This window comes from Podarcis bocagei, assembly GCF_964188305.1.
Source record: "Podarcis bocagei genome assembly, chromosome: 6".
Taxonomy (NCBI): Eukaryota; Metazoa; Chordata; class Lepidosauria; order Squamata; family Lacertidae; genus Podarcis; species Podarcis bocagei.
In genome coordinates this window covers 89,137,549-89,151,579 of record NC_138130.1, presented here as the reverse complement: position 1 = coordinate 89,151,579, position 14,031 = coordinate 89,137,549, and the positions used below count along the sequence as shown (strand labels likewise).

Here is a 14,031-nt window from a genome sequence, read left to right as displayed (position 1 = left end):
GTTTTCAAAAAGTTATACTGTATATAAAGCATGCACTATACATATTACTGCCAGTCGACTGTAACCCATTATGACCTAGAACAGCATCGTTTGAAACCTATCGCAAATGGAAAACAAATGCTTTTTTTCTTTTTCTTTCCCCGTTCCCTTTTTGAAGGTGCGGAGGCTCTCACGTCGGGATGGCCTTCCCAAAAGAACTTTCCCCAAGTCTTGAGAAGGATCCCGCGGGGGCGTGGCCCCGTGGGCGCGGGAGGGGGTGGGCGGGTGGCGGCCGCGCGCCCTGATTGGGCCAGACGCGCGAAACCAGAACGCTCTCCTCTCGGTCTCCCCCCTGCGGCGCGTCTCCCTCCCTTGACCTGGGAGGAGAGTTTCCTTGGCCCGGCCGAGGGAGCCTCAGAGAAGGGTTAAGCGCGGCGGGGCTGGCGGGGAAGACGGCAAAGCCCGGATCTGCCGGAAGAGGAGTGCGCCAGCAGCAGCGGAACGCAGCCATCGCCGCGCCGTGGCTCCAGCGATGCGCCTCGGGCTGCGCCATGTAACCAGCTGACAGTCCCCTTTTTGCGCGCGGCTTGGGCTGGAGAGCGGGCGGCGAGACCCCGCACCCCGTTGCCCGCGGGCTTCGCCGACGTCCCCCCGACCCTTCGGCCCGGCGTTTCTTCTTCCTCCTCCTCCTCCTCCTCGCCCTCCTTGCCGGTGCCATGGGGCTGCCCACCCTGGAGTTCAGCGACTCGTATTTGGATAGCCCGGATTTTCGCGAGAGGCTGAAATGTCACGAGGTGGAGCTGGAGAGGACCAACAAGTTCATCAAGGAGCTCATCAAGGACGGCAGCCTGCTCATCGGGGCGCTCCGGAGTAAGTAACCGCGGGGTAAAGTGCGGGGGAAGCGGGTGCGGACGGTGCGCGGGGGGGAAATGCCCGGCGGTGGCGCGATCCCCTTTGCGCGCAGGGGGCGGGGAAGAAGAACTGTTCTTTTGTTTGAATGGATCCGGCGAAAGCGCGCCCCTGTCGGAAGGCGAAAAAGTTCTCTCGCGGCGCCGTCGTCCCGGGACTGGGACACGTACGTGCTTGGTGGGGAAGGGGCGTAGCTCCGAGCCAGGGCAGCTGCTCGGCATGCAGAAGGTGGCATCTCCAAGTGTGCGTATGTGAGTGTCCCTCCTTGTGTGAGTGGAGAGCCGCTGCCGGTCCGTTTATTGACTCTTATTTATTTATTGCTATTTAATTACTTTATATACCTCCCTTTATCGAATGATGTCAGGGCGTTGCACAGCGTTAAGAACACACTTTACGGAGCATAATAATAAAAACATTAAAAGTATAATAAATAAATAGCATGATAGTAAAATAATCGTAATAACAATCCCTGCCTCAACAGCTATAAAAGGCCTTAGATTATTTAATGGTCAAAGGCCTGGGTAAAGAGGAGCGTTTGTGCGGGGTGGGGGATAAAATATGTAATGGTGGTGCCAGGCGAGCCTCTTTGGAGACAGCATTCCACAGGTGGGGAGCCACCACAGAAAAGGCCCTGTTCTTGTGTTGTCACCCTCCGAGCCTGCCAGGACTGGCTGTTAGGTAGGTTGGGACGAGAGGCAGCGACTGGCTCCCAGTGAGTTTCATGGCTGAGTGGGGATTTGAACCCAGCTCCTAGTCTAACAGTCTACAGAGCCACTACACCACACTGGCTCTGCTGGCAGATGGGCCAATGGTCGAGCTTAGTAGAAAACAGCTTTAGGAGAAGTGTCATAATTCAGTAGCAGAGTGTTTTGCTTTGTGTGGGTAATGTGTCAGGTTCGGTCTGGGACATCTCCACATTTGGGTGGGACATTCCCCTGCCTTAAACTCTGGAGAGCTGCTGCCTGTCAGTGTAGTCAACATTGAACTAGATGGAGCAATGGTCCTAGTGTAAGGCAGATTGAGGAAGAAGGGTCATAGTTCTGCAGCAAAGTATTTTGCTTTTGCATGGATAGCCTGTTGGGTTCAATTTGGGGTAGCTCCAGGTAGTGCTGGGAGATACCCCTGCCTGAAGTCCTGGAGAGCTGCTACCAGTCAGTGTAGGCAACATTGAAGTAGATGAATTAATGGTTTGATTCAGTAGAAGGCAGCTTCCTATGTTCCTATGAGTGTGAGATATATCCAATGACATACTTTTTCCCTCTGCTTCAAACTTTCCTTCCTAATTTGTTTTTGATAGTCTAATGGTTTTACTTGTCTCATTCAGAGTTGCTGTACAGAGTCAAAACAACAATGATGGGTCCCTGCCTCCTAGGAGTTTACAATCTCAAAACTCTTGCAGCTGGATCTTTGTGCATGTTTTCTCAGAAGCCCAACCCATTAAATGGAGCTTACTTTCAGGTAGACTCCTGTGGGTCTGTAGTTGTCCAGTGGGCTTGCTCAGAAGTAGACTGCACTGTGGTCAATGGGGCTTACTCCTTAGCAAGTGTGTGTTAGCACTGCATCCTTAATTCCTTTTCCATGCAGTTGGTGTCCCAGATATTAATTTTTTGCAAGTCGCTTTAAGTATGTATTGTATCTCCTGGTATATCGCTGTTATAGAAAGAACACGGAATGAATGGGAAGGGTGGAAACCAATTTATAAAACAGAACCAGACAGAATAAATGTGTAAAAACTAAAAACTGCTGGTCGAAACTTGCAAAATACTCCTCCTAAACTTACTGTAAAAGCAGTTGGCAAGTTAAGTTCACCCACTTTCTGCATCAGATGTTTGTGTTATTATTTTTACAGGAGTGTGTTTGATCTTGCATGGTTCTGTGACACACATTGATAGACACACTCCCACTGAATTGGGTGATGCCTCTTATCTGTAAGAGGGCAGTGTTATGGCAAGAACCTCTGGGATGATGAACAATTTAGGATGCATGCAGCAGATCTTTGGCTCGGCTATTTAATTCCTGACTCAGCCTGTGGCGTTAAGTCTCCAGACCCGGCTTAGCTCAAGATGTGCTGGCACAACTTCCTCATCCAGGGCTCAGCCAGTTGAGCCAAGGATGGTGTAAGCCCCCACAAAAAGGGGGGGGGGTCCCGGGGACGTGGTGGCAGCAGAACCAGAGAGGGTGGGGCCACTATTTCAAATCCTTGTTGCCCTTCTGGCAGGCTTAGACAGTGCTACATATATTTCCCCCCAGATGGTTTCATACATCATAGAATTGTACTGTTGGAAGGGACCACAATGGTCATCTAGTCCTACCCCCTACAATGCAGGAATCTTTTTGCCCAAAGTGGGCTTTGAACCCACAACCCTGAGATTCAGAGTCTCATGCTCCTTATAGAATGAGTGGGTATCTGGAATTGTGAACCCGAGCGCATGCCATGATGTGAAAGGATCGTTGTTACTTTGCTTCTGTGTTCCGTTCCTTGAATTTGATTCTGGCTGCCTCTCTTCTTTTCGGTGTAAGTTGACTTCCCATAATTCTCCCCCTGAAATATATTTAGGAAGCCTGGGAAAAGAACAGGAAGCTCTGTTTTTAACCCTTGCCTAACCCTGTTGCTGGAGGTAATGATTGCAACCCCTGCCACTGAGGTCATTCTTGCTAAATGTTTATGCTTGGTCTCCTCTCCAGCTGCTATCTTGAAGGGACAAACTAGCATTAAATGTGATAATTACTGGGAGGGCAGCAAGCAGGAGAGATGGAATTTAACCCTTTCGACCCCTGTTGCGGTCTGCTGGAAAAACCCAGTTCTGAAACTATTAATATGCTTTGGGGAGTAAATTCTCTCATAGGTGCCAATGGGAAGTTTTTCTCTCAATGCAAACAGCACTTCCATAGGAGGGATTTTCCTCAGGACCACATATGGGGAGGAAAGTGTTAAACTCACTTCTCCGCCCACCCACCCACAGGGTATCTCAATAATTATCAGCTCCTCCCAGCTGATGCTATTTGCAGTTTTTTTTAAAAAAAAACTTGCTTGTTGTTAATGTTGTGTGTGTTTTTAAATAAATTAAAAATCTAGCCCACCCTTTCATCCATGGTGAGCACAGCAATAAAAATACGGTATAACAAAAGCAGCGGAAAACCCTTCACACGGCAATAAAAATGAGAAATGAGAGGCAAGAATAATGCAAAATGCAGTGGTACCTCGGGTTAAGGAGTTAATTCATTCCGGAGGTCTGTTCTTAACCTGAAACTGTTCTTAACCTGAGGTACCACTTTAGCTAATGGGGCCTCCCACTGCCGCCGCCGGAGCACAATTTCTGTTCCTATCCTGAAGCAAAGTTCTTAACCTGAAGCACCATTTCTGGGTTAGCGGAGTCTGTAACCTGAAGCATACGTAACCCGAGGTACCACTGTAATTGGGCAGATCAGAGGTTACAAATGAAATGCCTGGGCAGATGCCGCTGTCTTAACCCAAGGATCGCTAAGCTGCAGCTGCCCTGCAGATTTTCTTGAACTCCCAGCAAGCATGACAAGTGATCATGGAAGCTGGGAGTTGTAGTCCAAGAGAGCACCAAGTTGGCTACCCCGATGTCTTAACCTGATGGTGGAAATCTGTAGTGTTGGCGGGCGCCAGTCAAGCCTCCATGGCGGAGGGCATTCCAGATCTTGTTGGGCCCTAAGCTGACGAAGGGTGCTTCCAAGTGACCTGTTTATTGAGCATTCCTCCCGAATTGTTTGCACAAAGTTTGCGGAGAGGTTACACACTGTTTATTGAGCATTCATTTGTTTGCACAGAGTTAGTAGGAAGGTTATGCGGCCTTTGCGTTCATCCTGATTTGTTTGCAAGCGGGTGAGATGACTTTGCGTCCAGCAGTTGTTATCCTACACTTCCCAGTGCATTTTTCTCTATCGGTTTCCTTGCCATATGAAGTTCTCTTTTGGGGGGTGCGGGGGAGGAAGGAATTCAAGAGCGCCAAATATGTTGTAGTTTCTCAAGCTGAGCTCCTCAGTAAGTGAGTGAAGGGGAATGGGTTGCTGCATGCCTTGCTGTTGCAGATCTTTCCGGGGAAATTTGTAGGAACTCAAAGCATTGTATGCCAAATATTTAACTGAAGTTTTTCCTTTTTTTATTTTATAAAAGGAGGTGATTGCCTAATGCCAGCAAAATAGCAAGAGTCTGAGTAGTTGAGGTCAAAGAACAATAGAAGCATAGTATTGTAGAGTTGGAAGGGACTGCAAAGACCATCTAGTCCAACCCCCTGCAATGCGGGAATCGTTGGACTCGAACCCACAACCCTGGAATTAACCGCCTCATGCTCTATCAACTGAGCTATCCAGGGGGAATATGCTATAGACAGCTTCTTATTTTAAGATAGTTACGTCTTTATTTAGACAATTTATATATTACTTGGGACGCAGGTGGCGCTGTGGGTTAAACCACTGAGCCTCTTGGGCTTGCCGATCAGAAGCTTGGCGGTTCGAATCACTGCGATGGGGTGAGCTCCCATTGCTCAGTCCCAGCTCCTGCCTACCTAGCAGTTTGAAAGCACAAAGTGCAAGTAGATAAATAGGTACCGCTCCAGCGGGAAGGTAAACGGCGTTTCCGTGCGCTGCTCTGGTTCGCCAGAAGCGGCTTAGTCATGCTGACCACATGACCCAGAAGCTGTACGCTGGCTCCCTCGGCCAGTAAAGCGAGATGAGCGCCGCAACCCCAGAGTCGTCCGCGACTGGACCTAATGGTCAGGGGGTCCCTTTACCTTTTTATATACCACTTAATGGCAGTTGTCTCTAAGTGCTGCACACAGTGTCAGAAACTGAGATGTGAAAACTAGGAGCTGAATGGCACCTTAAGGCTAGGTTATGGCCGCAACAACAGAATGTCTAGGCGTGCTTTTTTCATAACAAGAATACAAGGCTGGAAATGAATGAACTGCAGCTAAAATATTATGCTCATTTTTCACACGGTCTAGTCCTTCCCCTGCCCACCCCCCTAATATTCTTAAGAGGGTCTCTTCTCCAGTCTTCAGAGAGTAGCTGGAAGTGGGGAGGCAGAAAAAGGTTTTCCTTTTCTTCCACTCTGCATTTTTAATTTGAAATCTTAGGCGCAATACTGCACCCAGAGCTTAGAAACTGCTCTGAAATTCCCTGTCGCAAAATGCGCCTAGAAGAATGGGAGTTTTGGACGCAGGCTGTACAATTAGGATTGCAGCCTAAATTACAACCTTCCCTTCCTCCCCACGTCTTTAGAATCAGGTGACAACACTTCTTGCTTCCTGCGAAGGGTTAAATATTTGCAAGTGGCTTTCATAAGACTTTGTGCCTTGAGGGGTTGGATTAAATAAATATCACATTCTAAAGGTTTCATCACACTGCAACATCGGATCTAGTATAAGGACAGCAATTTTGATAGGTTATTCCGAAGTGTTCTGGTTTGTGTTTTGTTTGTTTTTTAATCCACAAGCATAAAAATATAGTCATTGAAAACATTTTATCGCATATTCAAGATGCACATTTTTTTTTAATATAAAGCATGCAGCCCAGGAGTGTATCCCTAAAAAGCCACGAGAAATAGTTTGCATTTCCAAAAAGATGGCCTGAATAATTCTAGTAGTTTCCTCCCACCCACCTATCCACCTCTGGTCTGAAAATTCTCTGCCATATTACACTTCAGATGTCAACTGCCTCTGTTGTGAGAAAATAGCTCCAAAAATGGCTGGATTTTGAACATTCCATGTTGATCTCAGTAGCACTCGCTGCTCATAATGAATTTAGGAAAGAGCTGTCAAAACTAACACACCATTAGCAATGGGGTCTTCTTCCTTATGGGGTCTTCGCTGCGAGATCATATCCATCCGGTATTATACCAGCTGCACTGGCTCCCGGTGGAGTACAGGATCAGGTTTAAGGTGCTGGTTTTAACCTTTAAAGCCCTATACGGCCTAGGACCCTCGTACCTAAGGGACCGCCTCTCCTGGTATGCCCCACAGAGAAATTTACGGTCTGCAAATAAAAACACCCTAAAGATCCCAGGCCACAGAGAGGTTAGGTTGGCCTCAACCAGAGCCAGGGCTTTCTCAGCCGCGGCTCCAATCTGGTGGAACGCTCTGTCACAAGAGACTAGGGCCCTGCAGGACCTGACATCCTTCCGCAGGGCCTGCAAGACAGAGCTGTTCCACCAGGCCTTTTGTCAGGGCGCAGCCTGACCCCCTCCTCTGGCAATCTGCACAAAATTTTGCTTGATGGTTGCCATTAATTTGATTTTAATTTGGCTGCCATTAATTTGATTTTAATTTGATTTAATTAATTTTATAATGAATGTTTTAGAATGTTGGACTATTTTGATTGTTGTTAGCCGCCCTGAGCCCGGCTTTGGCTGGGGAGGGCGGGATATAAATAAAATTTATTATTATTATTATTATTATTATTATTATTATTATTATTATTATTATTAAAAAGGCTCGCTTGACTTAATTTCTGCAAATTGAATCTCTGGGTCCCTTTTAGAAGGACGGTGACAAAAGCACACACACACCCCAACTTTGCCGCCTTTGACTGGACTTGGCAGCAACAAAGCTACCTGCTTTTTGCATTTTGCAACTGTTTTGTTTCTGTTTAGGGAAATATATAAACTGCTCAATCAAAAAACAAACAAACCTCAAAGCAGCATACATAATAAAACCTAAGATAGTGACTTGTAATGCAAAGAAACTTCCTTATAATGGGTCTGACCACCACCAGAGCATCAATTGCTGTGACTGGCCTGATTTTCGACCAGGTTGTCTCTGAGCCCTTTCTGGTGATGCTGGAAGAGGTTGTTGGACCTGAGACCTGCACAGGTGAAATCAGCAAAAATGTAAAGGTAGGGCTGCCATACGTTCGGGATTTCAAAGGTGGAAGTGACGTCGGGGGGATTTCTGGAAGCTCAACAACTTTGGGGTTTGTCTTAGAAAAAGCTCAACTACCAGGCTATCCTGAAAATAGCTCAACAATTTTAGGGTCTTTCTAAAGAAAGAAAGCTCAATAACATTTGGGGTGTCCTGGTTTTTACTTTTTGAAATATGGCAACCCTATAAAAGGAAGTACTAAATTATATACAGTGGTACCTTGGATGTCGAACAGCTTGGCTGCCAAACAAATTGGCTCCTGAACGCCGCAAACCCGGAAGTAAGTGCTCCAGTTTGTGAACTTTTTTGGAAGCTGAACGTCTGACGCGGCTTCTGCATCTTCCGATTGGTGCAGGAAGCTCCTGCAGCCAATCGGAAGCCGTGCCTTGGTTTTTGAACGGTTCCGGGAATTGAATGGACTCCTGGAACAGATTAAGTTCAACAACAAGGGTACCTCTGTATGTGAATATATATGTGAATACCTTTACTTTACCTTTTCCAAATAGTTTCACTTTGCCAGGATCAGTTTTAAAATTTCACAGTTTAGGTACGCAAATTTATTTTATCGTGAAAGGAGAAAGTACAGACGCCCCACAAGAAATGGCCCATTCATATTTTGGCGTGTTTGCAATTTTATTGATGACAGATACTGATAATTGCACAGGTGTTCATTTTCTGGAAGGAATGCTGCGGGGAGAAGGGATTTTAGACATGTGCTTTTGTTATATTTTTCTGCTTCAACGCAGCAACAGGCAACGTTGCCTTTTTAAAATCTCATTTTCACGAAGAAGGAAAACCCAGTTAGAGCAAGTGGCAAGTTGAACAATGCAAAGTCTCCGCTTCAATTCCTTGAAGGCCTCTTGCGCAGCCTCTGGCGCAGGATTGCCGTTGCAATAGTAAAGATAATTTAAAAGGCTGTGCAGTAATCCTGAGTCACCTTTTCCTGCAAGCATAGTAGCCCGTTTCACCTAGTTAGTACTTTACAGTATGGAGGAGTCTTGTGACATTGTAAAAACTAGCAGCTCGCATCACACAATGCATGAAGTGTGATTCTGATTTGGCAAGTGTATATTTCTTTCTGGTATAGTGAGAATTGTAGAGGAGTAAGTTCAGAGGGTACGAGTGTACACTATTTTGATTTCAGATAATTGTTACTGCTCTTTTTGCATGACGTTTCCCCTTTGCTTGTTTCTTCTACGTTGATTTATTAGTAACCAAGTGAGATGTCTTCATTTCACACAGATTTCAGTCGAGACCCGTTAGTCAAAGTTTGACTCGCTTCCCATCGATTTCAGTGGGAGCAGTTTGGGTGCTTCCAAAAGGTGGCTTAGTTTGGAAAAGCAGGTTCTCCTCATAGCTGTCAAGCGTCCCTTATTTGGCGGGACAGTCCCTTATCCCAGCGCCATGTCCTGCTGCTGTCCCTTATTGATGATGTCCCTTAAATAAGCTACTGAAGGTAACGGGGCCCTTTCTGTGTCCGTCCAGCTGTGCTTTGTCAACAACAAATTGTTGCTGTTTTTTGTGTTGAATATATGCTCTATGGTAATTTATGGACCTAATAGGTATCTAAAGCCATTTGCATGCAACAAAATATGTATTTTATCAAAGTAATTGTCGATCCCTTATTTTGGCTGCTGATCCCTTATTTTCAAGGCTGCTGGTCCCTTATTTTCAAATCTGTAAGTTGACAGCTATGGTTCTCCTTCATGGAGAGCACGTGTTGCGGTGGGGCAACTTCTGTTGCTGGGCGGGTTAGTATAGATGTTTCTGATTGGGCACCCCTCAGTCGTTGGGGGGAATTTGGTGTAGCAGTTTTATGATTGACTGATGAGGGGCTATTTATTCCCTGCACGCAGCGTTGAGCTTCATCTTTTCGTTGCACGCATTGGATCACCCACCCCCCTCCCTAGATTTAGGGCTGTTCGCATTGACCACACCAAGTGTTTTTGCCTGGCTGGAATGTGTCTCATAATGTTTGCCTGGATGAATCACAGAATTGTAACGTTGGAAGGGACCCCGAGGGTCATCTAGTCCAACCCCCTGCAATGCAAGAATCTCCAACAGGAAGACTGTAGGAACTAGCCTGATGTACAAAGGTAAGGTGTATCATCTTAGAATGTTACGATTGCTCCGCCCACCCACCATTGGCATGTGGCCCCCAGAAAGCTCCCCAGAAGTGAATGTGGCCCTTGGGATGAACAAGGTTCCCTACTCTGGCACCTAAACCAGTTTCAGCGGTTAGGGATGGGGGTGGGCTTTGGGCTTTTGCATTTCCCCTTCTCTTTCCCCAAGCTAACTCTCATGGTGCTTCTCTTTTTGGTGTTTCCCTCCGCTCTAAAGTAACAGCGAAGGAGTCTGCGTGTGTAATCGTTTAAGTTCACATCTGAAAATTACGCACTTGTTGCTGTTGAAAATGCCCTGAAATGTAAGCTCGGAAGAAGCGCATATTTCTCACGGTGCTTTGGAATTTGTTTACTTTGACAGCCCTCTGCGCAAGGAAGTTTCATGTTCAGTTTTCTTGTTTTGCTGCCTCTCGGCCAAAGCTTGAGAAATTCCACTAAATCTACGGGAAACCGCTTTGTCGATGCAAGGAAACAACTTGGCTGTTCCCTTGGATTTTGTGTTGGGTATAGGGACATTTCACATGGGTGTTGCATAGGACCCCTGGGACGTTTGCAAAGAACCAAGTATGCTGTTTTGAAATCCCTTGAAGCCAATTTGCAGTCTTAAGTCTACTGGGCTTCTGAGTCCTTCCATGTTGGGCAAGTGAGCAAGTGTACCATCTCTCTCCTCCAGAGACATAACACCTTGTGGAGTGTGGGCTTCCAATCTGCACATTTATTCCTCCTTCCAAAAAATGCTTCTTCTTCTTTGTACAGAAGCGTCCCACATTCTGCACAGAAATATTTCTAAGAATCAAGGCTAGGGAGTACCATTTTCAGTTAAGATGCTTTTAATCTGCAACTAGGGTGAAAGTTCCAAATGAGTTCCATACCTCCACTAAGAATAAATTTTAAAGTAAATGATTAAACTGGCGGAAGAAGGCAATTCAGAATGCAGGTTGATGGTGCAACTTTTTCCTTGTGAAAGAGATGGTTCTTGTGTTTCTTCTACACTTCCATAAAAAGCTTCAGGTAAGATGGTTCTTTCAACATTTGTGTCGCTGAACTGTGGCTGGTGTCCACTGTTCACAGAGACGTGATCTGTTGCAGCTATTTCTGATCCTTTCTCATTTGTAAGGCAGCCTAGTAATCAGGCGTTTTTATTTTTGTTTGTTTATGTGGGGTATATTTGATGCTTATTAAACTTACCAGTCGCTTGTTACCTAAAATGTCTCCAACCAACGTAAATTTAAAAGCATAAACATAAATCCATTTAAAAGTTCAGAATACAGGGTTGTAGTAGACCCACTGGGTTTAAGTAACTTAAGTAATGATGCAGTGAGTGTTCTCTGGCTAATGTCCCACGAATGCTGCAGTAGAATCATAGATTTGTAGAATTAGAAGGGACCCCAACATAGCTGTTTTTAAAGGGAAATTGCCTTATTCTGAATAGGATTCCTCGCAAGAAAAGGGAAACGTTGACAGCTATGGACCCCAAGGGTCATCTAGGGACACCCAGCAAGGCAAACTTTAATCAAGGGTTTAAGTTATGAATATTTGCCATCTGGCCTTTTCCATTTCTGCTTTATAAGAGGTGTACAGTTCATACTTTTGCAAGTCAGTACACAAGTAAGTCCCTTTGAGTTCAGTGACACTTACTCACAGCCAAGCCGGCACGGAATTTCAACCTCCTTTCTTTTGCATCACACTTCTTACTAGATAAAAAGTTTTGGCTCCTAAAAAAGTGGTTTTCGTGAATGTTTTCCCCACCCCCTTCCTTGCTAAGAGTGGAAAAAGTGACTTAACAGATCCTGTATGGATTCTCTTGGGGGTTTGTAGACTGGGAACCAGTTATGTCAACCTGGCAGTTTCCTGTTAACAATTAATTCAAAATGGTTTTCTGCCTGAGCTGTTCCCTGCAACATTGGTTTTGTTTTCATCAAGGACAAAACTCTTCTTTAAAAAAATAAAATAAAAATTCTTGCAGTTGAAAGGGTATTTCTGTGTTTTCCTTTTCTTTGGAGAAGAGAACAGCATGCTGAGAACTGCTAGCAGAGTCAACACTTTCCCCAGAGTTAAATATCTAGGCTTATATAAAACAAATAAGTTTGGTCCTTTGTCCACAGCACCCTGGCAAAAAAGATGCTACTATTTTTTTTCCATCTGGTGCCTTTCAGATGTTTTGGACTACAACTCCTATAAGCCTTTGCTGGGTGAGGTTGATGGATATTGTAGTCTCCAGGAAGGCACCAGGTGATTTAATCCATTTCCGTTATATTCAAAGCAGCTAATCACCTGGTTTGAAATCCCCTGCCTCCTTACTTCTGGGTAGATACTTCTCATTGGGTTCAGTGGGCCTTCCTCTTGAGTAAGTGCACAGGATTGCAGCACCAAGGCCCTTTCCCTAAAATACCCGAATCGATGGAATGTTGCAGATTTAAAGCATGAAACAAGAACGGTCATAAGCGTAGGGCGAGCATGATAATTGTCCCCGTTGTTTGTTTAAATTCCAGTGTTGCTTTTTTTTTTTTATAGGGCACAGAACAAAAGTACTCAGGGTGGCTCGTCGCGGGAAATAAAAACAACTTGAAATTCAAACAACAGCATACGTTTGCATAACAGCAGTCACAGCGAAGAAAGGCAGCTGAAGTCTGAAACAGATGAAAAAGGCTGGGGAAATTTGCAAAGGTTTTCAATATTAAAGTAGATGCTAGGCAAGTCTCTCTGGGGAAGACATTTCTCTGCTGGGGCACTGCTGCTGAAAAGGCTCCCTCTTTGGGATCCCTTCAACAGTCCTCATTTATGTGTCCTTCTGAACTGAACATGTGTTTTCAACCCAATATATATTACCCATCAGTCAGTATGCTTCACATTAAGCCCTATGTTCTTAAAGAAATGGGAGTGCCTGATCACCTCATCATCTGTCTCCTAAGAAATCTCTGTGTGGGACAAGAAGCTACAGTTAGAACTGGATATGGAATAACCGATTGGTTCAAAATTGGGAAAGGAGTACGACAAGGCTGTATAATGTCTCCCTGCTTATTTAACTTATATGCAGAATTCATCATGTGAAAGGCTGTACTGGATGAATCCCAAGACGGAATTAAGATTGCCGGAAGAAATATCAGCAACCTCAGATATGCAGATGACACAACCTTGATGGCAGAAAGTGAGGAGGAATTAAAGAAACTTTTAATGAGGGTGAAAGAGGAGAGCGCAAAATTTGGTCTGAAGCTCAACATAAAAAAAACCTAAGATCATGGCCACTGGTTCCATCACCTCCTGGCAAATAGAAAGGGAAGAAATAGAGGCAGTGAGAGATTTTACTTTCTTGGGTTCAGTGATCACTGCAGATGGTGACAGCAGTCACGAAATTAAAAGATGCCTGCTTCTTGGGAGAAAAGCAGTGACAAACCTAGACAGCATCTTAAAAAGCAGAGACATCACCTTGCCGACAAAGGTCCGTATAGTTAAAGCTATGGTCTTCCCAGTAGTGATGTATGGAAGTGAGAGCTGGACCATAAAGAAGGTTGATGCTTTTGAATTATGGTGCTGGAGGAGACTCTTGAGAGTCCCATGGACTGCAAGAAGATCAAACCTATCCATTCTTAAGGAAATCAGCCCTGAATGCTCACTGGAAGGACAGATCCTGAAGCTGAGGCTCCAATACTTTGGCCACCTCATGTGAAGAGAAGACTCCCTGGAAAAGACCCTGATGTTGGGAAAGATGGAGGGCACAAGGAGAAGGGGACGACAGAGGACGAGAGGGTTGGACAGTGTTCTCGAAGCTATTAACATGAGTTTGACCAAACTGTGGGAGGCAATGGAAGACAGGAGTGTCTGGCATGCTTTGGTCCATGGGGTCAAGAGGAGTCGGACGCGACTAAATGACTAAACAACAACAATTGTATCGTGCAAGCCAGGGCACTAATTTTATTTCATAGAATCGTAGATTCGCAGCTTTGGAAAGGACCCTAAGGGTCATCTAGTTCAACCCACTGTAGTGCAGAAATCACAGAATTCAAGTCCAGGCAATAGTTAGAAAAAGAGTGGAAACTTGGGAATTGTGGAGAATTGATTACATATTGCAGGGTGCAGAGAGGAGACAACAATAGCGCCTGAATAGCTGGCTCAGTTGGTTAGCGTGTGGTGCTTGT

General features: G+C 45.3%; 1 protein-coding gene across 1 annotated transcript in view; it reads left to right on the top strand.

Moving 5' to 3' along the window:
* Positions 1 to 346: 346 nt before the first annotated feature.
* The window catches only part of ARHGAP42 (Rho GTPase activating protein 42), a 182,869-nt gene continuing 169,184 nt past the window's right edge, over positions 347 to 14,031 (top strand). Inside the window, exon 1 of the mRNA XM_081197641.1 lies at positions 347 to 849. Coding sequence (XP_081053767.1) covers positions 696 to 849 — 154 coding nt within the window. The 5' untranslated portion in view covers positions 347 to 695. The remainder of the gene's footprint in view (positions 850 to 14,031) is intronic.